Source organism: Polyodon spathula, chromosome 25, assembly GCF_017654505.1.
Source record: "Polyodon spathula isolate WHYD16114869_AA chromosome 25, ASM1765450v1, whole genome shotgun sequence".
NCBI classification, from domain to species: domain Eukaryota; kingdom Metazoa; phylum Chordata; class Actinopteri; order Acipenseriformes; family Polyodontidae; genus Polyodon; species Polyodon spathula.
In genome coordinates this window covers 23,718,092-23,740,632 of record NC_054558.1, presented here as the reverse complement: position 1 = coordinate 23,740,632, position 22,541 = coordinate 23,718,092, and the positions used below count along the sequence as shown (strand labels likewise).

At 39.2% G+C, this 22,541-nt stretch overlaps 1 protein-coding gene across 1 annotated transcript; it reads left to right on the top strand.

Annotated features, from left to right (window-relative positions):
• Positions 1-2,033: 2,033 nt before the first annotated feature.
• On the top strand, positions 2,034-20,871 carry LOC121299549 (coiled-coil domain-containing protein 60-like). Its single transcript, XM_041227332.1, has 14 exons — positions 2,034-2,585; positions 6,608-6,697; positions 7,933-8,012; positions 9,960-10,142; positions 10,280-10,402; positions 11,657-11,761; positions 12,979-13,069; positions 13,440-13,707; positions 15,985-16,072; positions 16,403-16,480; positions 17,128-17,268; positions 17,622-17,759; positions 17,990-18,179; positions 18,446-20,871. Exons 1-14 carry the CDS (start codon positions 2,295-2,297, stop codon positions 18,551-18,553), a joined length of 1,974 nt encoding a protein of 657 aa, XP_041083266.1. The 5' UTR covers positions 2,034-2,294; the 3' UTR covers positions 18,554-20,871.
• The last annotated feature ends 1,670 nt before the right edge of the window (positions 20,872-22,541 follow it).

The following is a 22,541-nucleotide window of genomic DNA, read 5'->3' as shown; positions in this document are numbered from 1 at the left end:
AAATAGTTGGCGGGTGACTACAACTACACTGGTGATGTTGTTCTCTTCAACTCTCTTGTCACATCCTGGTTCTCTTTTCTTCTCTCCATAGTACCCCCTGGCCACTGCTTTGTTATGAAGGTTTTCTTTACTCCAGTATGACAGGTCTTAACATTTTTTTCCTGTTCGAGCTATTAATTATACAACAGCAAATGCAGAGATCCTTTTATGCTATGCCCAATGTCTTCTACTGTGTGTCCTGCCTCACGAAGCTTTTATGCCCAATGTCTTCTACTGTGTGCCATGTCTCACGAAGCTTTCAAACTGTTTAAAAAAAGAACTTTATCAAAGTGTTTGTCAACCGCCTACATGGTTTTTAAATCCTGAATTTCATGATTATTCCACAAATAAGGAATGATTGTTTATGACCCTTTTTACGATGGCGCTCATAAGCTAATGTAGTATTTTGTTTTTTTATAACAATTTCAATGCATGAAAAGCTATACACTCAATTTATGCAGCTTAAAATGGGTAATTGTTTTGCTTATATGAACTCTATAACAGCTTAGCAACACATTCTCATTTGAAACAATGCAGTTCACCCAGTCATTGTAGTGATGGTGGTATATAAAGGCACATGAATAGATGACTTGTGAGAGTTTTAAAAGATGTGCCAATTAAACCGATAGCATATTGTGAGGAATTGTGTGAATTAAGGAAATCCTCATCCGCTCCCCTCATATTCCATTTTTTTGTTTTTGTATGTATGTTTAGAAAACGTTTTTAGAGATTTAAATAGTCGATGCTTGATATCGAATTGATATGAAGTTTAAATTCTGCATTAACTACCAGGGTACACCAGCCCTGTTAAAAAAAACAGGCAAGAACTTAGTTATGAAAATCGGTATTTTAAAAGGGAGAAAGAAAGCATGTAATGAAAATGAGCAGAATCAAACAAACAAACAAACAAACAGAAATGTTTAAAAATGCTAATAGGTCCAGCAATTAAACAAAACAAAAGATGTAAAAAATAACCATGACAATAAAGCCACGTGCCATACTTCAAGCAGTGAAGCAACCTTGTGGTTTTAAAGAGTGTTACACATTATTCAGCACCTTTTATATAATAATGCGTATTTCAACAATATTAACACTGAAGCCATGTAAATAGACTTGGCCTATCCGACATTGATTAATGGAAAGCCACCTAGCAGTTACAATGTAATGCAAAAGAATGTCAAGCGCTACCTGTGTGGCCGAAGTCTAACTTGGGAGAAACCAACTTTCACAGACGGGACACAATAAAAGTGCACTTTATACAATTGCTTGAACAATTATAAAAAATTATATATTTATAAAAAATGATATATTTATATATTTTTTTTATAATTGTTCAAGCAATTGTATAAAGTGCACTTTTATTGTCATTGTAGTGATGGTGGTATATAAAGGCACATGAATAGATGACTTGTGAGAGTTTTAAAAGATGTGCCAATTAAACCGATAGCATATTGTGAGGAATTGTGTGAATTAAGGAAATCCTCATCCGCTCCCCTCATATTCCATTTTTTTTGTTTTTGTATGTATGTTTAGAAAACGTTTTTAGAGATTTAAATAGTCGATGCTTGATATCGAATTGATATGAAGTTTAAATTCTGCATTAACTACCAGGGTACACCAGCCCTGTTAAAAAAAACAGGCAAGAACTTAGTTATGAAAATCGGTATTTTAAAAGGGAGAAAGAAAGCATGTAATGAAAATGAGCAGAATCAAACAAACAAACAAATATATATAAATATATATATATATATATATATATATATATATATATATATATATATATATATATATATATATATATATATATATAAAAAAACAAACGGTAGATTACAACATTTTATAAATAAAAGCACACTCATTTCCCCGTGTTAGGACACACTCGCTTCTAAATGAAATTAGTGTATGAAGTATCCTTCCCTTTCTGCCCATCCGCGCCCCCGCGTTTATATTGATCTGATCCAGCATTCCTGTAACTAAGGGAAACAAGACGCAAGCCAATGTCCACATAGCCAGAGTAGAACATATATTGCTGTATATATTCTTACCGAACAGAAGATACTTTATTTATAAAACAAATGTTACACTTCGTTTTATTATTGCACTTTAAAATATCAGCTGCTGTTTTGGAAAATATAGCAAAGCAGGCGAATCGTTTACTTTGTAAATAGTGGATAAAGTGTTTCCAAACTTTTCTGTACTCCTGAAACTGTGGATAAGTGCAGAAGTTGTACGAATTGTTTTGAATAAAAACAGCAATGCCTATCAATTCAAGTAAAACTTTGGATCCACGCAGCTTTATTATTATAAGGCCGCTTCCCATTAGCCCCCCGAAGGGGCAGAAACTTCAGGCAAGAAGCGACACTGTGTATAGCGCCTGGGAACCATGCAGGGAGCAAGTCTTCAGGGAGAATTATCACCGGAGACAGAAGCAACTCAGTCAGCAAGGCTACAGGACAGCTAGCGGGAGACCGTACCAGGAGATTGGGGAGCCTCTTTACCTAGAGCCGAAGAAACTAATACTCTACTCGCTGGGGCAGCAGGACCAGGTAAGTGGTATTAATAATAATAATAATAATAATAATAATAATAATAATAATAATAATAATAATAATAAATAAGAAGCACCAAAATGAACTCGATTTATTCTCTAGCAACATCAGAGGGACCCATTTTCAAATGACTCTTTTGTACAGATGGTTTTAAATCTGTTTTTTAAAGCCAAACTTGGCAGTTCAGTAAAACATTTGAACAATATAGCGTTGCACGTCCCCATGTGTTGCTACAACTGTGTACATAATGTACCTGTCATTTTTCTTTTCATTGTTAACATCCTGACCATGTTTTTAAACTCTGTTTCAAAGTTCTATTCAAAATGGTGCGCTGGGGGTTGAGATCTGTTCTCTACTCTAAATCAATGATTCTCAACCTTGGTCCTGGGGACCCCCTGTGGCTGCTGGCTTCCATTCCAGCCGAGCTCTCGGACTTAACTAGACCTTTAATTGAACTGATAATTAGTTTAATTTTACCTTTTTTAAATTGTTTTCATCTCTTAAATAATTGCAGATTTCAAGTTAGCTATAACATTTTATAAGGAACTTGAACTCTGCAACTGTTTAAGAGCTGAAAACAATTAAAAAGGTCTAATTAAGCAAATTATTAGTTCAATTACGGGTCTAGTTAAGTCATTGAGATTACTGGCTTTTCTGTTCCGTTCCACATCATGGATTATTACTGCTGTGTTACTTGTTTGACATGGTGGGCACTAATCCTGACACTATCAGTGCACTAGAGCGGACATTTAGGAAATAACTTTGAGACAGAGTTTAAAGTGTAAAGAGTTGTCAGGATGTCAACAATGGAAAGAAGAATGACAGGTATAGTTGAAGCAACACATGGGGACGTGTAACGCTATATATCGGAACCCTGTTACTTATTCTTTAAAGCTCTGCAAAAGGTTTCAGAGGGATAATTTACAGGTTTATTCCTTGCCTGATAGATGCTTAGAGACCCAGAATTTCTGAAGGCTGTACTATGATGCTATTGCCTCTAAGAAGCTTAAGCACCAGCTCTATAGACTGAATAATGTTAGGAGAGTACAACAAACACAGGGAGGATTAACACAAGTAATAATATCATTATTATGAGGCAACAGGTGGTGATACAGATGTATTATCTAACACCATTTTGAATTAAAGTCGCTTTGGTGGAACAGACATGCATTACTCACTTTGCAGAGAATCGTTTGTTGAGAATCACATTCACAATGTTAGCTGACACACACATACATGGGACTGGAAATAATGCTCTGCAAAGGGTCTGGCGTCAGCAGGCATACACTGTTTCATTTGTCTTTTTATTTTTGTAGCTCGCAAAGGAAATACACCTGGGGGTCGGCAAATGTTAATGCATCAATCTGAAAAGCATCACAGCGTGTGTGTGTGCTTTAAATAGCATGGGCAGAGGTGTGGAGATCTAGAGTCTAGTGGGTGATGGGAGATTTGATGTTAAATGAGTGCTTTATTTCTGTGGACATTACATTCATCATGAGTGTTACAAGGGCAGTATAAAGGACAGGGGCAGTGCATGGGTACTCCCATTAACACTACAGCTACTTACAGGATCGGTTTTGTTTTCTGATTCTGTGTTAAGCTTCATTGTTGCTATTTTTATCATACGTTATTTAAAGTGGACATCTCAAAATGCAGTGGTTACTGTAGAGCAGTAATTTGCTTTGCAATGTTGTATTTCTGTCAGAAGCTTTTACGTATGCTGTATGTCTGGGCAGGACTGAGGCTGTGGAGCACAGCTCCACTTTGATGTAGGAGCATTTCTATGGAGTAATAAAAGGTGAAATTTTAGCTTTGCAAGTGTGAGCTCAGAGTGTGAACGGGGGCTGTCCAATAAACACAACAGCAGCTTTCAAGGGTTCCAGGGCATTTTTACACCTCTGTTGCCAGTCAATTACAGGAATGCTTTTCTTTCTCTTTATGCTGTTTTATTACATTGAATTTAAATACAAATGGTCCAGTTTTCTTGCTGTTGTTGTAGGTCATAGCGGTCTACTTTTTTTATGTAACTAATATCTCGAATTTTGCAAACTTTTTTTTTTTCTTGCTTGGTCTGTTGAAGTCTGTTTTTCTTGACACAACCTCCTGAACAGCTGACCTAGCTGAGTTTGTGAAACACATCTCTGAAGCTATTGTTCCGAAGCTGCCATGGTGTGGGGATGTAACCTGCCGAGATTTAGTTCAGATGAGGTTGTCCATGAATGGCTGCAGGAAGTAACCAAGTGAGCAACCTAGAGAGGTTTTGTGTGTAATACATCACTATGACAACGGCCATTTGTCAATATCTCAGGTGTGCCTGTGTGTGACTGTGACAACAGGGTATTAAACTTTTACAAACCTATTTGATTACATTGGAGCAACAAGCTTTACACATGCTTGCATCGTATTTGATGAGCAATTCTTGAGAAGTAGCTGCAGTATATGTGGGTTGCTTTCACAGGGCAATGCCACATAATTATGAAGGTGCTACAGCAAGGCTCTTCTTAATACTGTAAGTGAAACAGGGACTGTGGTGTTACATGCCATCATCAATATCAGATACAAGACACTTGAAACCAAAACATATACAGGCAAGTCATTTACAAATATATAATTTCTGATCAACAGAGCATGTTCGCTACCTCTGTATTGCAGATATGCGAACTGTATAATATATAGTGCAGATTAATTCATTGACTTATATATATACACACACACATACAGTGAGTGTACAAAACATTAGGAACACCCCCTTTTGCCCTCAGAACAGCCTCAATTCGTCGGGGCATGGACTCTACAAGGTGTCAAAAGCGCTCCACAGGGATTCTGGTCCATGTTGACTCCAATGCTCCAATCCAATGCCCACAGTTGTGTCAAGTTGGCTGGTAGTGGATCTCTACTCCTAATAGCTTGTTACATCTCATCCCACAGATGCTCAATTGGATTGAGATCTGATGACTGGGCAGGCCACTGCAGTAAGCTGAATTCACTGTCATGTTCGTGGAACCATTCCTGGACAATCCTAGCTTTGTGGCATGGGGCATTATCCTGCTGAAAAAATCCATTAGCGGATGGATACACTGCTGCCATGAAGGGATGAATCTGATTGGCAATGAGGTTCAGATATCCTGTTGCATTCAGATGTTGCTGCACTTTTATCAAGGGGCCCAATGTGTGCCATGAAAACACACCCCACACCATCACACCATCACCACCAGCCTACAATGTTGACATGAGGCATGATGGATGCATGTACTCATATCAGCGTAAAACAGCAGGAACCAGGATTCATCAGACCATGTTTTTCCAATCTTCCAGTGTCCAGTGTTTTCGTGCCATAGCCCATTGTAACTGCAGTTTCATGTGTTTTGTTGAAAGAAGTGGAACTCTGTTAGGTGATCGGCTGCCATATCGCATTCTTGTCAAGGTACGGTGAGTTATGCATTCTTTGATGGGTCTTTCGGCACCAATGTTGTACTAGACTGTCAGTTGACTAACTGTAGCCCATCTGTGCACCCTCCTTTGGCTTCTTTCATCAATGAGCCATTTTCGACCACTGGCCTGCCGTTGGCTGGATGGTCTTTGGGTGGTGGACCATCCTTGATACACAGCGGAAACTGCTGAGCGTGAAAAACCCAGCAGCATTGCAGTTCTTGACACACTCAAACCGGCGTGCCTGGCACCTACGACCACACCTAGTTCAAAGGCACTTAAATCTTTTGCCCATTTACTCTCTGAATGGCACACATACACAATCCATGTCTCAATTGTGTCAAGGCTTAAAAATCCTTCTTTAACCTGTCTCCCCTTCATCTACATTGATTGAAGTGGATTTAACAGGTTACATCAATAAGGGATCATAGCTTTCACCTGGATTCACCTTGTCAGTCTATTTCATGGAAAGAGCAGGTGTTCCTAATGTTTTGTACACTCAGTGTGTGTGTGTGTGTGTGTGTGTATATATATATATATATATATATATACACACACATATATATGTGTGTTTATTTATATTTTGTTAGATATGTAAAGATGAGCGTAACATCAGAAAAGAAGACGTACCAGAAGATAACTCAAGCGAAGCAGCCCTGGGCTCAGGCACCGAGAGGAAGGTATTTCTGTCTGTCATCCTTCTACTGTTTGGAAACTCCCAGTCGGGGATAGAGGCAATATCCCTCTTTCATTTCAGGCAGGATTTGTGCTTTAGGTTGGTTTTGTTAGTTTTACCTACAGATGCAATGCAGGTGTGATGATAGAGATAGGAAACCTTTCTCTTCAGATGTAATGCTTAATCTCACACCAGAAGCTAAACTACCCCCCCTGGAGGCAAAAGTGTTACATTGCTGTGCAGTCAAAAAGAAATGTGAAAGTTAATTGCAGCTGTCTTTTAGTGCTCAAACAGGAACACTGATTAATACGAATGAACGTAGAATGCGATTTTCAGATCCTGTTTAGATTAGCACTGATTGAAATCTGCACCATTGCCTAGGTTTTGTTTTATGTTTTGGATTATTATTATTATTATTATTATTATTATTATTATTATTATTATTATTATTATTATTATTATTATTATTATTATTATTATGTATTTATTTCTTAGCAGGTGCCCTTACCTAGGGTGATTTACAGTTCTATACAAAAAATACATATCAAGAGTTACAGTACAATTAAGAGCAAGATACAAAATACAATTACTTCAGTCCTAATAAGAGCAAATACAAAACACAGTAGTATACTTAAATTGAATAAAAAAGTTGAGCTAGTTTGTAAATGTTTCTGCACTTATAATAGAGTGGTAATAGTGACATGAGTTTTCTACAGCTGCTGTCTTCATTAGGGTAGCATGGTTCAAAGTTTAATTCAGTTTGGACTACCAGAGTTCGGATTAGAGAGCGTCTACTGTACATGAATGAAATATTTCTTAAAGATAATAGGAACTGAATAGGAAACCATGTCTGTATTGTATTAGATTAAGTGGGAACCCATGTCTGTATTGTATTAGATTCAATAAGAAACCATGCTGGTATTGTATTAGATTCAATAAGAAACCATTCTGGTATTGTATTAAAGTCAACAAGAAACCATGCTGGTATTGTATTAGATTGAATAGGAAATCATGCTGGTATTGTATTAGATTCAATAAGAAACCATGCTGGTATTGTATTAGATTCAATAAGAAACCATGCTGGTATTGTATTAGATTGAATAGGATACCATGCTGGTATTATATTAGATTAAATAGGAAACCATGTCTGTATTGTATTAGATTCAATAGGCTACATACTGTATAATATGTGCTGTGTCTATTTCCAGTACTAATGTAAATATATTTTCTTCCTTGTAGGCTTCATCAGCAAAATGGCTTCAGCAGAAGAACAAAGAGAATGAACTAAAAATTCTGAAGAGATACCTGTCTCACACAAGGTAGACCCTTCACTCCTCCAATACAAATTCTCAAGAGACACCTGTCCCGTCGCACACAAGGTAGACCCTTCACTCCTCCAATACAAATTCACAAGAGACACCTGTCCTGTCTCACACAAGGTAGACCCTTCACTCCTCCAATACAAATTCACAAGAGACACCTGTCCTGTCTCACACAAGGTAGATCCTTCACTCCTCCAATACAAATTCACAAGAGACACCTGTCCTGTCTCACACAAGGTAGATCCTTCACTCCTCCAATACAAATTATCAAGAGACACCTGTCCTGTCTCATACAAGGTAGACCCTTCACTCCTCCAATACAAATTCACAAGAGACACCTGTCCTGTCTCACACAAGGTAGATCCTTTACTCCTCCAATACAAATTATCAAGAGACACCTGTCCTGTCTCACACAAGGTAGATCCTTCACTGCTCCAATACAAATTATCAAGAGACACCTGTCCTGTCTCACACAAGGTAGATCCTTCACTGCTCCAATACAAATTCTCGAGAGACACCTGTCCTAGATGATTATAAGTCTAGAATCCTTTGCTGTCAGTTCTATATGAAAGTACACTGAGAGACAGGAAGATAGTCAGAATCACAAACCCAGCTGGTTATGGCTGAACGGGAGCAGGAGGTCAGATTTCTCTTTCATCGCACCGATGGCTTCATGCTCATTTTATGGATATCAATTTGGCAAATAACTCCAATTAGCATTTACTCTTGTTTGGTCAGGGCTGCGTTTCAGAGTCATGTATTTTAAATGCCATTTGCAACACGGCTTATCCTTAATAAGACCTTAATCATTGAAGGGTAAAAAGGAGCAGTAAATCTATGAGTGTGTGTGTCTGTGTCTGTCTGTGTGGAGCTGGAGCTGTCCTACAAAAATACTCATACAGCAATTGGAAAAGAGAGCAAAGAGCAGGAAGAGTAAGGAGACCACTTCTCATTCCTTTGTGACGTGAAGCTCAGAACACTCCCTAGTCTAAAGATAAACTATTTCACAATGCTGTGAAAATAAGTCTCTGTCATTTGCTATTGTCAGACACAAAAGATATTGCAGCCATTTCAGCAAGGATCATTGAAAAGATTCCTTGCCTTGCTTGTGTGGAATGGTTTCTCGGAGATTGTGATCTTGTCTGTAGTATTACAGTATGCGAGCTGCAGATATAACAACATTCCAAGAATTCTTCCCAAAATGTCAAGCAAACGGACCACTACATTCCCCTATGTTTCTATAATGAACACAAGCCATGTTATGAACACCTTGACTCACACAGGATTCTAGCTGAACCTACATGGACTTAATCAGACCTAGTCACCTATTTTCCATTCTCCCTGCTTGTCTTCGTACTGCACCATAACCACCAGTGATACATGTTCTAGAGGAAATCTTTTGTCTTTCACCAAGCCTGTGAATACTATTGACATGTTAGCGTTTATTCCCAACAGAAACAAGATCTACAAACCAGAGCAACTTGTGTGCCTTTTAAAATCACATCACATCAGCATCAATTTGAAAAGCGTTTTCATTTCCAAATGGATGTCAATGAAAAGCAATTTGCATGCTGAGATCAGACTGACAACAAACAAATGTTCTGAGGATGACTACTCACTGGTGTTAAATTGCTGTAATAAACTCATTATTGTGAATTTTACTGGCATCGTAGGTTGCTTAATAATGGATGTTTCATTTGTAGTTGTCAGTTTATGGGGGAGACAAAGTTATTACATTTTCCCTCTGATTACAAGGAATAGACACAAGCATCTAGTGCTGCTGGAATAATGTTGTGCTTACCCTGCAGCCTGTGTTTAGGAAAGCTTGTAAATGATTCATGTAAGGGAAGTCATGGGGTTTTTAAGGTAAGTTTCTAAAACCAAGCTATAGTGTGCTGTATGATGGAGTCCCTATATGAATTACCCGGGTTGTTGTATCCACAGGCAGCTGGTGTCCGCAGTGAAGCAGGGTCGTGGATATTTCCAGATCCTGCAGAGGGAAGAGTGTGACCTGTGCAATGCCCAGCAGGGGGAGCTGCTGAGCTTCTCTGAGAGCAGGCTCACTGAGTGCCAGCCCCACCAATCCTCCTCTGACGAAGCCCCTGAGAGCGAGGAGGTTACAGAGAGGTAACCAGGGAGGCTTCTGCACCCACACTCCTTTCAGTACAGTTGAGCCAGATGTGTTCTCTGAAAAGGATGAAACCGGATTCCAATCTGGTGGTCTGTTCTTACTCTCAATAACGGATGAACGGTGTTGATTTTAGTTTTTTCAGAACTGAAATACCTGCACAGCGAAGCGGCTTGCACAGGAAATCTTCCAAGAAGAGTACTGCCATGCGACCCTTCACCCCTGTTCACTCCTCCCTTACCTGCCCACAAGTGACTGTGTGAGTACAGGGCTTATATAGAGGGGAGGGAATCACATTCCTTGCATGATATACTGATGTATAATGAAAGAGGTTTGTATTGTGATATATTAACAAACATATTTCCAGCATCCCACTTGGGATGAAGCTAAGAAATGATACACTGTTGTGCTTTAGTTTTCCCCTGACCCACGTATACTAAAAACAAAGTGAATAAGAAACTGTAAGTAGATAAAAACCCAGAATCAATACTACAGATCGAACATCATTTTCCACACTTGTAGATCACTATGCCTATGCTTCTTGCTTGAAGAAACAATGATGTCATCGATGCTGTCTGACGGTGCTGCTATTTAAGCATGCGGTATATGGTAAAGCTTTTTGGATTGCACCATGCAGTCTAAATATGTAAGTGACTGTTTGCATAACTGAGTACAATGTGCATTATTCAGTGTCTCACTGAAATGTGTTCATACTTGTAGAGATGTATTCTTCCTCAGACACACAAATTAATGTTTTATTCGAGCGCAATGAAAATAATGGTCCACTGGTATATGAAACAAGAAAATAACAGCAATTTCAAAGGTCATTATCTGTGTTTGGATGGATTGTAATAGGAAACACTTTGCCTGCCTCGTTCGTCTGGAGTTCAGGCTGCCATGACGAGCTCAGTTCAGGAGCCATGCTGAAATGGGAAACATCATTATTATTTGAATGTTTAAGACAGATAAAATGTGCTGAGGGTAATGGAGTGAATGTATTCACCATGAAGGAACAGAGATAGAAACAGGCATCTCACCGCCTGCTGGCATTCAGGAGGTAGAGCAATCATCTGCAGGTTTGCATTCCTTCTGAGAGGCCAAGAAGCAGCAGGATTTAATCCGAATCTGCTCATCGTAAAGCACATAATATATTTTCAAAAGTTGTCGTTCTGCTTTGTGATCTGCATTTAAAAACGTCTTGCATTCACATATATTTATAATTGCATGTTTAATAGGAGGATCAACCAGAATCACTGGCTAGTTACTTGTGCTGTGTTTCTAATTAGGATTCCATTTTCCAATACAATACAAAGTTGTCACTTTTAATTAGTTTTAGGGTGAAAACCCAAATCTATGGAGTTGTTAATGTCAGAATGGGAATGCCCTGCCATTTTAATTATACACCCCATTCACTTGTATTTTCCTGCTACAAATGTATTGATTGATTATTGACTTGACTATAAATCTCAGAAAAACCCTTGAGCAAAGCACTGTGTTTTTTCTTTTATTGCAGAGAAGCGGTTTTTCGGCAGCTGTGTTCTCTGAACTGGCTCTTGGAGGCTTTAACTGCAGAGCCTGCAGGTAGCACAGGGCCTGTCTCTTCCTGCTGGAGTTTAAAGTAAGCGCACTTTGTGCATGCGTGCGTGCGTGCGTGCGTGCGTGTGTGTGTGTATGTATTATATGAGCAAGCACAGTTAGACCAGGCTGTGTGAGTTAGGGCATGTCTTTCTTGATGTGCACAATTAAAAGCATTTGGAGCAGATTTAGTCACTGTTCTGTGCAATGTGTTTGGACAGGACCTTAAAGTGCTTGGAAGTATAAAGCACAATAATTGGCTTCACTTTACATTTTGCCTGTCCTTTTAACCCTTGCACAACTACAGTCTACCCAGCCGAATGCTGCTTTCATAGTAAACTTAAAATAATAAGAGCAAATGTTCATGTTACCACAAAGCTAATGACAATTCAAACCCCAAATAATGTAGTAATACTGTGTAATGAACTTGTTGCAGAGTAAAGATATATGTTAAATTTAATTCCCTTCTGCTTGATAATGATAATACATTTTATATATTTTATATCATAGTATATATATATATATATATATATATATATATATATATATATATATATATATATATATATATATATATATATATATATATACTGTGTGTGTGTGTGTGTGTGTGTGTGTGTGTGTGTGTGTGTGTGTATATATATATATATATATATATATATATATATATATATATATATATATATATATATATATATATTTGGATCTTGGATCTCATCAAGTACTGATAGCTTTAAAAATTATTGTGCCAAATAGATTCATACAATTCATCACACTGAGAGGAATAACCCAAGCCAGGCACTACAGAACAGTATATAGCATGGAATATTAATCTTCAAAGGACTGCAATCCTTACTGTTGAAGCACGAAGTAACACAAGAGCATTCTATGAGGCCCGTATTACAGCCTGAAGCTTTTAATAAAGCACTGCCTGTGTAGTATCCAGTTTTATATTAAACCGTAAGCTTGGAGGGGAAATGACTTGATCATCTTACTGGATGGGAGCTTCATGGGTATTATGGAGGAAATTAACCCTTTTTTATAGGGCTGTAGCTCGGCTGAGGTTTTATCCTGCCACTGTTTCACTGACGTGAATTAGCATTTCTATTAAGTTTAGTGCCCAAACCTCACCTTACAGGCAACATAACATTCATTGTTAAAGGACAGAAGTACTGTAGGTGTCACTTTTGTCTTATAAGTTCATTCTTTGTTTTGAATTTCTTTCTTTTTTGAATTATTACTATATATTTATTTGTTTAGAGATCCGGGTGGAAGCAAGATGACAGTGAAGAGATTGAATAAAGAAAAAAACATCGAGACAAAATGGGACCAGTTTATTACACAGCCTAAGGTATTGTCATTTTTCACTGGGATGAAAAGATCCCAGTTCAGGGATTCCTTGCAGGACAACCCGTTGTGTGGGTGTTTACCAGTCTGATGAATGGATTAGTCATTTTGTTTAATTGGCCATGTATATATTTGGTCTATATTCCGTGCATTATCAAGGCAAAATCTGTATTTTGGATGGCATTTTTGTTTTTTTGCACTGAATGTAATTATGTTGAAAATGATTGGAGGTTAATGGGGCTGAACAAGCCAGTGCCCAGTCATATATTTTGCATTTGTATATATATATATATATATATATATATATATATATATATATATATATATATATATATATATATACACACACACACACTGTGTTGGTTCATTTCCAGCCCAGGAAGAGTCCCTCCAGGATCCTTCACAAAGTATCACTGAGGTCCCGGAATACCTTCCTGAGCTCCCCCCGGCTCAGCGTCATGTCATCCACTCTGACCCCCCTCATGGGGAGCATGTCTTCCCTGACCCCCGGCTCTGAGTACCTGCCAATGGGAGCCTCAGGGGGGGCTGTGGGAGGAGCCTGTGAGAGCGAGGACAGCCAATCCGCAGCTAACATCTCTGCGCAGCAGCAGGACCAAGAGGAGGAGGCACCGCTGTCTGACTGTATGCATCACAACCCGTTTCTCTATTCTAATATACAGCAGACCCTGATACTGATGTGATAGCATATGGAAATGACGCCACATTGTTTATTATTAGTTCTGTGAGATATTAAGAATGATGTGTCCACCAGGTAGGGTTACTTCCCGTTCTAATGAATAACATCCACCCCATGTGTAGGGTAACAAGGATTTATCGCTTGCATTTTTTAAATTTCTAAACCCCAAGCCCTGAAACAAAGAGGAGTTGAAAGATCAATAGCAGCACATACTGTGGGCTTCATTTATTAAACAGATACAGTATAGTCTACTAAACAGGTTAACATTTGTACAGAGATACAGTTGGTTTACAAAACAAACGTATGAAGAAAAAGCAGTAGAACTGCAAATGACCTGAGCGTTAGATAAAACACCGGCAACATACACCCCTTCACATGGAGATGCAAATAACTATGAACGGCATGACTCCAAGTATTCATTGTGTCTGGCCCTTCCAAGATAACCTTCAGGGTAGCAGGTACAGCAGTGTTTGACACGACTCTGCCCACTGTTTCTGAGCTGACAGGTGCTGTCTGGAAAGGGTTCTGGTTGGCTGGAGCGGAGAATGAGAAGTATCAGCACCCCATCTGTGTTCTCATTCCCAGTGCCAGTCGACAGGAACAACCTTGCATACACCTTAGTGCGGAGCTGGTTGTCATGGGAACACGAGGCAGTGAGAGGGCGACTTTACTCCAGCCAGCCTCTCTGAGCAGAATTAGCTGATGTGGGCACCTCTCTCAGATAATGGAAACTAATCAATTTCAACATTGGGCCTGCATCTGCATGTAATACAAATCTACAAAAGGCTATTGCAGTTTCTACAGGATTGTACAACAGTTAAGGATTCTCAACAAATGACAAACAAGAACACATATAGGCTATAACGCAATACTTAACCATATTGACTCCAAATAAACCTCACTGTACTGGCAAAAACCCAGCATGCAGCCATATACCACTGATCTCTTTAAATAAATAGACAAAGCAGGCTGGAGAAACCTTTTACTAAACAAATACTCTGTAAAGGTAGGAAAAAAAAAAAAAAAAAAACATGTTTGTTCAAAAAAAGAATCGCTTGCTTTTTATTTTAGTTATAAAATAACTTTTGGCGCCACCATCTGGCCGTTGTTGATATTGTAAAACAAATAAATCTTGCAGTAAATAGCCAACAGTGTTTAATTAGACGTACTGCCAATCTGACGTTTTGCGAATATGTGTTGGCCACCAGAGGGAGCTGTTCTGTTAATGCTATATTGCACTGAATCTGAATCTGAATAAGTTTAAATGTTCTGAGTTTGCTATAATATACAAATGGTTCAGGTTACAAATTATTTTATTTGAAAGTTTGTCTGTGAGTTGAGATTACAGTAGGATTAAAATTCCTTACCCAACATGTACCAGCAGTGAGTTTTCTAGAATACAACGTGCATTTAAAAAGAATTGCAGTTTTATACATTGAAGTCACTGCTGTTAAACAGATTGTGTTTGTGCAACAAGACAGTTTCAGGAGAGTGGAAGTGAAGGCGTGATTGTGCAAAATAGAAACTCAATTTAATAACATTGATTTCATGACAACAATAAGCTTTGATAGCTGTGCAGATTGCTTTGGATAATGATTGTTGTTTGCATTGTTCTGCTCTACAGTCATTGAAAGGGTGTTTGTTTTTCAGGTGTAGGTTTTTAAAGCTGGAAGGTTTGATGCTTTTTGTTTCCTCTTTCTGCTGCATCCCGTCTTCCCACCTTATCTCTGTTAGTGAGCATGTGTACTGAGGCCAGTGTCCACTCCCGCTATTGGAAGCTTCGGGCCACCAGTATATCTGCATTCCTCCCAGCACTTCAGCACACTGCAGCTGAGCACAGCGGATCTTTAAATGTCACTGGATTTATAACTCAGATTAGTAAACACAAATGTCATGCACCATTAAATGCAGTTTTATTTTCTTTGTTTTGTGGCATTTGAATCTTTTTGTAATGCCTGGGAGAACACAGCTAAGCACTGGCAGCTGTCATTTCAGATGAATATTGCTGAAACTTTAAACACGTTGTGCTTTCTAGTGCAGATTATGCGTTATAGGAATGCAGAGACGTTCGCTCATTGTCTGGTTTACAGGGATGTCCGGAGTTGTATCATTGGCCTGTGTTAGGCTAAAGCTCAGATACCAAGGTTAACATCCCTGCAGGTCTTTTAAAGAGTCATGGGATCCCTTTGGGGAATAACTATTATAATGACTTGTGTCTGCAGACCTGCAGAAGCTGTTAGAATCTGCTCACCAGGCTGTGGACAAGGAGCTCCATGACACAGACCAGGAGAAAAAACATCCAGATCAAAGGTGTGCTTCTGTACAGTAATAATAATCTGGGGTTCAGTGATGAGGAGTAATAGAGATCACGTGGGCTACGTGGGTAAATTTCTTCATGCAAGTCAGCAGAGAGCTGTAATATCTGACAGCAATGTAATCAGCACATTCAGTGATTTCTGTTTGTTTTGTTATTCCATCTTACAATGACTGAACATGCCTATCAACTGAGAGAGAGGCAGTTCAATACAATTATTAATGTGTGATTCGTTTCTGTACTGGTGTCAGGTCTAGAACCAGCACAAAGGAAATGTTACGTGTGCTAATTGTTTTATTCCCTTTATATCTCATTGTTTCCATCAGCTCTTTAGAATTCAATTACATCAGTGGAAGAGGAAGTCAGGATAAACAAGTGGGAACAAAACTGCAGAGGCCTAAAAGGTACACTTCAGTGTTTCTGCCACAGTCTACTGTAAAACTGTCCAGAGATTAGAATACGTTTAGAAAGTCAAATAAAAAACAGATCCATCTGCAAATGATTTAAAATAAAACTGTCCAGAGATTAGAATACATTTAGAAAGGCAGGTCAAATAAAAACAGATCCATCTGCAAATGATTGAAAATACTGTAAATGTTGCCTGAAGTTACATACAGGTTGTGGAGTTTGCACTTTTTTTTGCTTAATTTGCACTGACAAAACATCTCTTAAAGATGTACTGTATACATGCATACAGAACTGCTTGAGTTAGACAGCTGGATCACAATAATTAAACTTCATGGTGCACATCTTTTTTTTTAAAGAGAAAATTCCGCTTGAATTTTATAAACCCTGAGAATCAAGATCCGTGAGAATGTTTAGAGTCCTTTAATTATATTACTTCAATCCTTGGCAGTATTTGATCTAGCAGGTTCTAATTAAGCACTGGGATATGCACTTTGATGCTATGTGTGGTATGGGGCTGTATGTTAAATGCCTATGTTAATGTCATAGTTTTAAATAGTTTCTAAAACATAGTTTCTAAAGCAAAGACACATGTGTGTTGCTCCCATGCATACTCAAACTCTTTCTTCTCTGTTTACACCCAAAGCTCTCCTGCAAATCGGTGCTCTGAAACCAGTCAGTTCATTGCAAGCAAATCTTCATTATCTTCTGAGATGAGAGACAAATTCAATGAGACGGCTGAGGAGGCTGCATTGTGTCTGCAAGACACTTTGGAAAACACTGCTAAGTAAGTGTAACCTTGTCTGCAACACCCAAAGTGTGTTCTTTCACAGCGTGAAGCGTATGGTTAAGGATTCATTACCTTTGTGTTCCTGGGTAGCAGTGGAGAATGAAAGCAGAAGTATGAAGCAAGTGCATCACATGAATCAATGTATCGTACTGACATGGGAATGGGCTCCTGCGATTATGTACCGGCAATGTCCCCATGTCTTTTTCTTATGTTATTAATGAGATAATTCACATTGAAACAAAAATTGCCTCATATTTCCTACATCTTCTTGTGCCAGACCTCCTAGTGACACGTATTTATGTTGGCTTTGGGATGCTATGAGGAATCCTATCTTAATTTGCAATTTGCAGGAAGCGTTGGGAGAACAGTAAGCGCAAGTTTCAATCTCTGGAACACGTGACAGACTTCCACCGAGACATCAGTCTAGTGAGAGCTGCAGCAAATAAATCTGACAGCAGGGATGAGAACAGTCAACAGAGCACAACGTGGTAAGAGTCTATGCTGCTGTCTTCGAGGTAACAACAGAACAACATCACACAGGAACTGGTTTGCATCTCAAATGAGTAACGCTTTGTAAATGGAACCCTGATTACTCTTGGAATTGTGTGCAGTATTTTAAACACTGGCGATTACTTACAGGATGCACAAAATTAATGAAGGTAAGAAACCTGCAGTAAGACTATCTGTTCAGCTGCCCCCTTTGTTTACTCTGTGGTAGGTTTTCCGAGCTCCTGTCACATATTCCGAAAGCCATGCTGGAGAGTCGCAATGTCAGGACCATCCTGGAAAAGCTGTCCAGGCTTTGCGACAAGCAGAGTCTGAGGGTTCGGCCCAACCACTTCCTGAAGGTTCTGAGCGGGATCCGAACATGGGAGCTGTGCTCTCCGGATCTCTCTGTAGCGATTGAGGTACGGTTTAAACACACACCTGCATTTCACCAGTCTGATTTATTTATATAAAAAGAAAAAATTATACTGACCCAATGCTAATGCAGTGGTCAGTGGGCTGTTAAGTCATTTAACACATGCTAAAAATAAATAAATACATAAATCAATTAATAAAGCAAGCATGGAAAACAAGAAGATTGACAGCAAATCAAAGAGGTTCCCGTGAGACTGCTGGTCTTTAACCCACAGTCCATGCACTGACACTGTGGGTCACATAATGCTTCTAGATTGTCCGGGAGCACATTGTGCAGATGTCGAAAGAAGACTATGAAGCCTGGCTCTTGCCTAGAGTAGGACTGCCCCAGAGAGTGAGGAGCGCCCCGGCAGTGAGATGAAGCCTGCCAGAGAGGAAGAGATCCTGCAGCCTCTACTCAGCAAGAGTTCCTATAGGTCTGTAACAGAAGATGTTGCACAATATTTCTGCACAGGCTGAAATCTAATTCACAATTCGTGTGCCATGAGAAAGCTACTAGTCTTCAAACAGATCATACAATTTAGTATTTATTTTTCAAGAATATTTTAGAAATGGCAATTTCCTCAGTGACATGTTAAAGGTAAAGTTTATATTTCATGTATTTTTATACCTTTGTAAAGAACAGGCACAGACTAAAATAGATATCCTCCGCCTGCTGGAAGCACAAAAAAATTGGCAATATCACAATAATCCGTTTTTATTTCGCTTTCTGACTTATACATCATAAAAAAATTAAATGCTGAAAACAGGGAATTCCTGTAATATAGGAGTTACACAGTCCTGTAAATATGGCCTGACAGTGAATTAACCATTACTGAAGTTTCAAGTGTCAGGTGTGTTGAACCCTGAGGTGTCAGGAAGAAGTGTCTTGAACCCCGAGGTGTCGGTGACAGGTGCGCTGAACCCCGAGGTGTCGGTGACACGTGTGCTGAACTCCGAGATGTCAGTTACAGCCTCTGATGCTGATCGTTTGCATAAGAGATAAAGACTATGACATTAACTAAGCAAATGTATTCCGAGACCATTCCTTTACGCTATTTGGCATTACTTACAAGTAATTGCCACTTTTCTTGCGAAATTGCCTGTCCTTTACAGTGAAATAATAATTTTTAAAAAGCAGTTTTCATGTGATAATGACATGCACGACAGGAACACTTCCAGTGTTGGGATGATGAAGTATTTTGTTTTAAAATAATTGATTCAACATTAAGATAAATATTTATAGTGGAACTTGTCGGGTCTATTTAATTTCACTGCTATGCACTGTAGCGTAATTCTGTTTAAAATGGTCCTATACTGTAAGAAATCACTGACAAAGAGTAATTTGAGTAAATTGCTTTGCTCCAAGCGAAATGTTTTACTGCTTCAGCTTTACTTGCTATAACTGTTTTGTTTCACTAGGGGGTGTGATTGCACGTATGATACTTTTAATGTCTATTGGATGTACTTGTTTATTGGTTATGTATTTGAATTATTGTGCATTTTAAGAATATATGATTTAAAAAATTGTAACTTGTGTGCTGTTGAGTGTGTTTTAAAAGCTACATGTGTTTTTCTTCTACCCATTCAATGTACAAGATTGATATGAGCCGCTACGAGGAACAAATAAATGCACTTCAGTCACAATTGACTTTCAACCTTTACTCTTGTGATTCCCTGCAATGATTACAACCCAAGGTTACAATTCACAAAAACAAACAAGCAATCTATCTGGGGCTTGGCTCAGCTTCATCAGACACGGTCTATTCAGTACAAAGTGCAATTAGAGAGGCTCTCTTCAGATTAGATTCCATGAAAAATACAAAACAAATGCTCTCCTCTCAGTGTTGCTGAGTGGAGCTCTACATACCTCAGGCACAATTACAAACCCTCTCCTCTCAGTGTTGCTGAGTGAGGCTCTACATACCACAGGCACAATTACAAACCCTCTCCTCTCCGTGTTGCTCAGTGGAACCCTACATACCACAGACACAATTACAAACCCTCTCCTCTCAGTGTTGCTGAGTGGAGCCCTACACACCACAGGCACAATTACAAACCCTCTCCTCTCAGTGTTGCTGAGTGAGGCTCTACATACCACAGACACAATTACAAACCCTCTCCTCTCCGTGTTGCTGAGTGAGGCTCTACATACCACAGGCACAATTACAAACCCTCTCCTCTCCGTGTTGCTGAGTGAGGCTCTACATACCTCAGGTACAATTACAAACCCTCTCCTCTCAGTGTTGCTGAGTGGAGCCCTACACACCACAGGCACAATTACAAACCCTCTCCTATCAGTGTTGCTGAGTGGAGCTCTACACACCACAGGCACAATTACAAACCCTCTCCTCTCAGTGTTGCTGAGTGGAGCTCTACACACCACAGGCACAATTACAAACCCTCTCCTCTCAGTGTTGCTGAGTGGTGCTCTACACACCACAGGCACAATTACAAACCCTCTCCTCTCCGTGTTGCTGAGTGAGGCTCTACATACCACAGGCACAATTACAAACTCTCTCCTCTCAGTGTTGCTGAGTGGAGCTGTACATAACACGGGCACAACAGCAGCTGTAGCTCCTCCAAAGCTGCCATTTAATTTAGTATCGTACTGATTTGTTTTGCAAATGTTTGTCGCCTGCTGTTTGTGACAAGCAACATTGCCCCCGCAATATCACCAGTGATCACGTCACACATGTAAATGGCAAGTGACTAAACTTAGAAACAGGATTATAAAATAGTCAGGCAAAGCAGTATCAATGCGCCAAAGCAACGATTACATGCAGCTCTAAGTGCACATTGTGAGTGGGTGCAGGGCTTCACAAGCTGTTACCACAGCACAAGTGGCTGTCTCTAGTAATAAACCAGGCTAGTAATTATTAACTTGTTTCCCGTGTTGCACTCAGCCCTGTAGAGTTTGCCCATGTGTTAAGGACATAAAGACCTGTTTCTAATTTTATTTTAAGGTGACACTGTCATGGTGTTCCAACCTTGACTTCTTGGTAGAACCTGTTATCGAAGTTGATAGTTAATAAAAACAAACCTTGTGTAACCAGCTTCTTATCTTTCCCTGTGACTCCAATTTGAATTGCTAGCATTTTCCAATTGGGGTTATTAAAGCCTCAAATTTGCACACAATTGAGAGTCAAATGAACCTACCGCAAATGAACTGACTAGCTACTGTATGTACAAGACACGTTTAGTATAGTAAAGCCACAACATGGGTTGCTTTATATTAACATTCAAATGACCGTTAACTATCAATGTAAAGAGGATTCCATATAATAAACTAATCAGCAGACAATAGCATCACAGTACTGTGCCATCATCCCCTATGATAAACTTCCATCTCTGTATAATGCCCTGTTGAGCTGTGAGTGACAGAAGCACTCAGTTGATTGATTGAGTTTAGATGTGCACACCTACTATCAAATCCAATGCAAAGGGTGTCAGTACAGTTTTATGCTGAACCTCGAACCTGTAGATTACATAAGCCTATCTAACAGCTATAAGATGACATTCATAAAATAGTGAATTAACTCTCACAAGAACTAATGCAATGAACTAATGCAATATGCTGGTAGAGTTACAATGAACTGAATCACAGGTGCATTAACTCATGCAATATGCTGGTAGAGTTACAATGAACTGAATCACAGGTGCATTAACTCATGCAATGTGCTGGTAGAGTTACAATGAGCTGAATCACAGGTGCATTAACTCATGCAATGTGCTGGTAGAGTTACAATGAACTGAATCACAGGTGCATTAACTAATGCAATGTGCTGGTAGAGTTACAGTGAGCTGAATCACAGGTGCATTAACTCATGCAATGTGCTGGTAGAGTTACAATGAGCTGAATCACAGGTGCATTAACTCATGCAGTGTGCTGGTAGAGTTACAATGAACTGAATCACAGGTACATTAACTCATGCAATGTGCTGGTAGAGTTACAACGAGCTGAATCACAGGTGCATTAACTCATGCAATGTGCTGGTAGAGTTACAGTGAGCTGAATCACAGGTGCATTAACTAATGCAATGTGCTGGTAGAGTTACAGTGAGCTGAATCACAGGTGCATTAACTCATGCAATGTGCTGGTAGAGTTACAATGAGCTAAATTACAGGTGCATTAACTCATGCAATGTGCTGGTAGAGTTACAGTGAGCTGAATTGCAGCTGCATTAACTCTGCATTAAGATATTTGAATTGCATTATTCTTATGTGTGTCGTGGCAATGTTCTGAACACCACCACTATTACAGGCAGGGCTGCTTCTCTCTTTGTCCTGAGGTCACACATAGCACTGCTGCACGGATCTGTAACTCCTCGACGGAGGACTTGATAATGCTTAGTCTTGGAAGGGGCTGG

Excerpts from the sequence above, each read along its gene's own strand:
- LOC121299549 (XM_041227332.1), top strand. The coding sequence starts at position 2,295 with ATGCCTATCAATTCAAGTAAAACTTTGGATCCACGCAGCTTTATTATT. Across the intron at positions 6,698-7,932 it reads GCTCAGGCACCGAGAGGAAG|GCTTCATCAGCAAAATGGCT; the intron begins GTATTTCTGTCT and ends TCTTCCTTGTAG. Across the intron at positions 8,013-9,959 it reads AGATACCTGTCTCACACAAG|GCAGCTGGTGTCCGCAGTGA; the intron begins GTAGACCCTTCA and ends TTGTATCCACAG.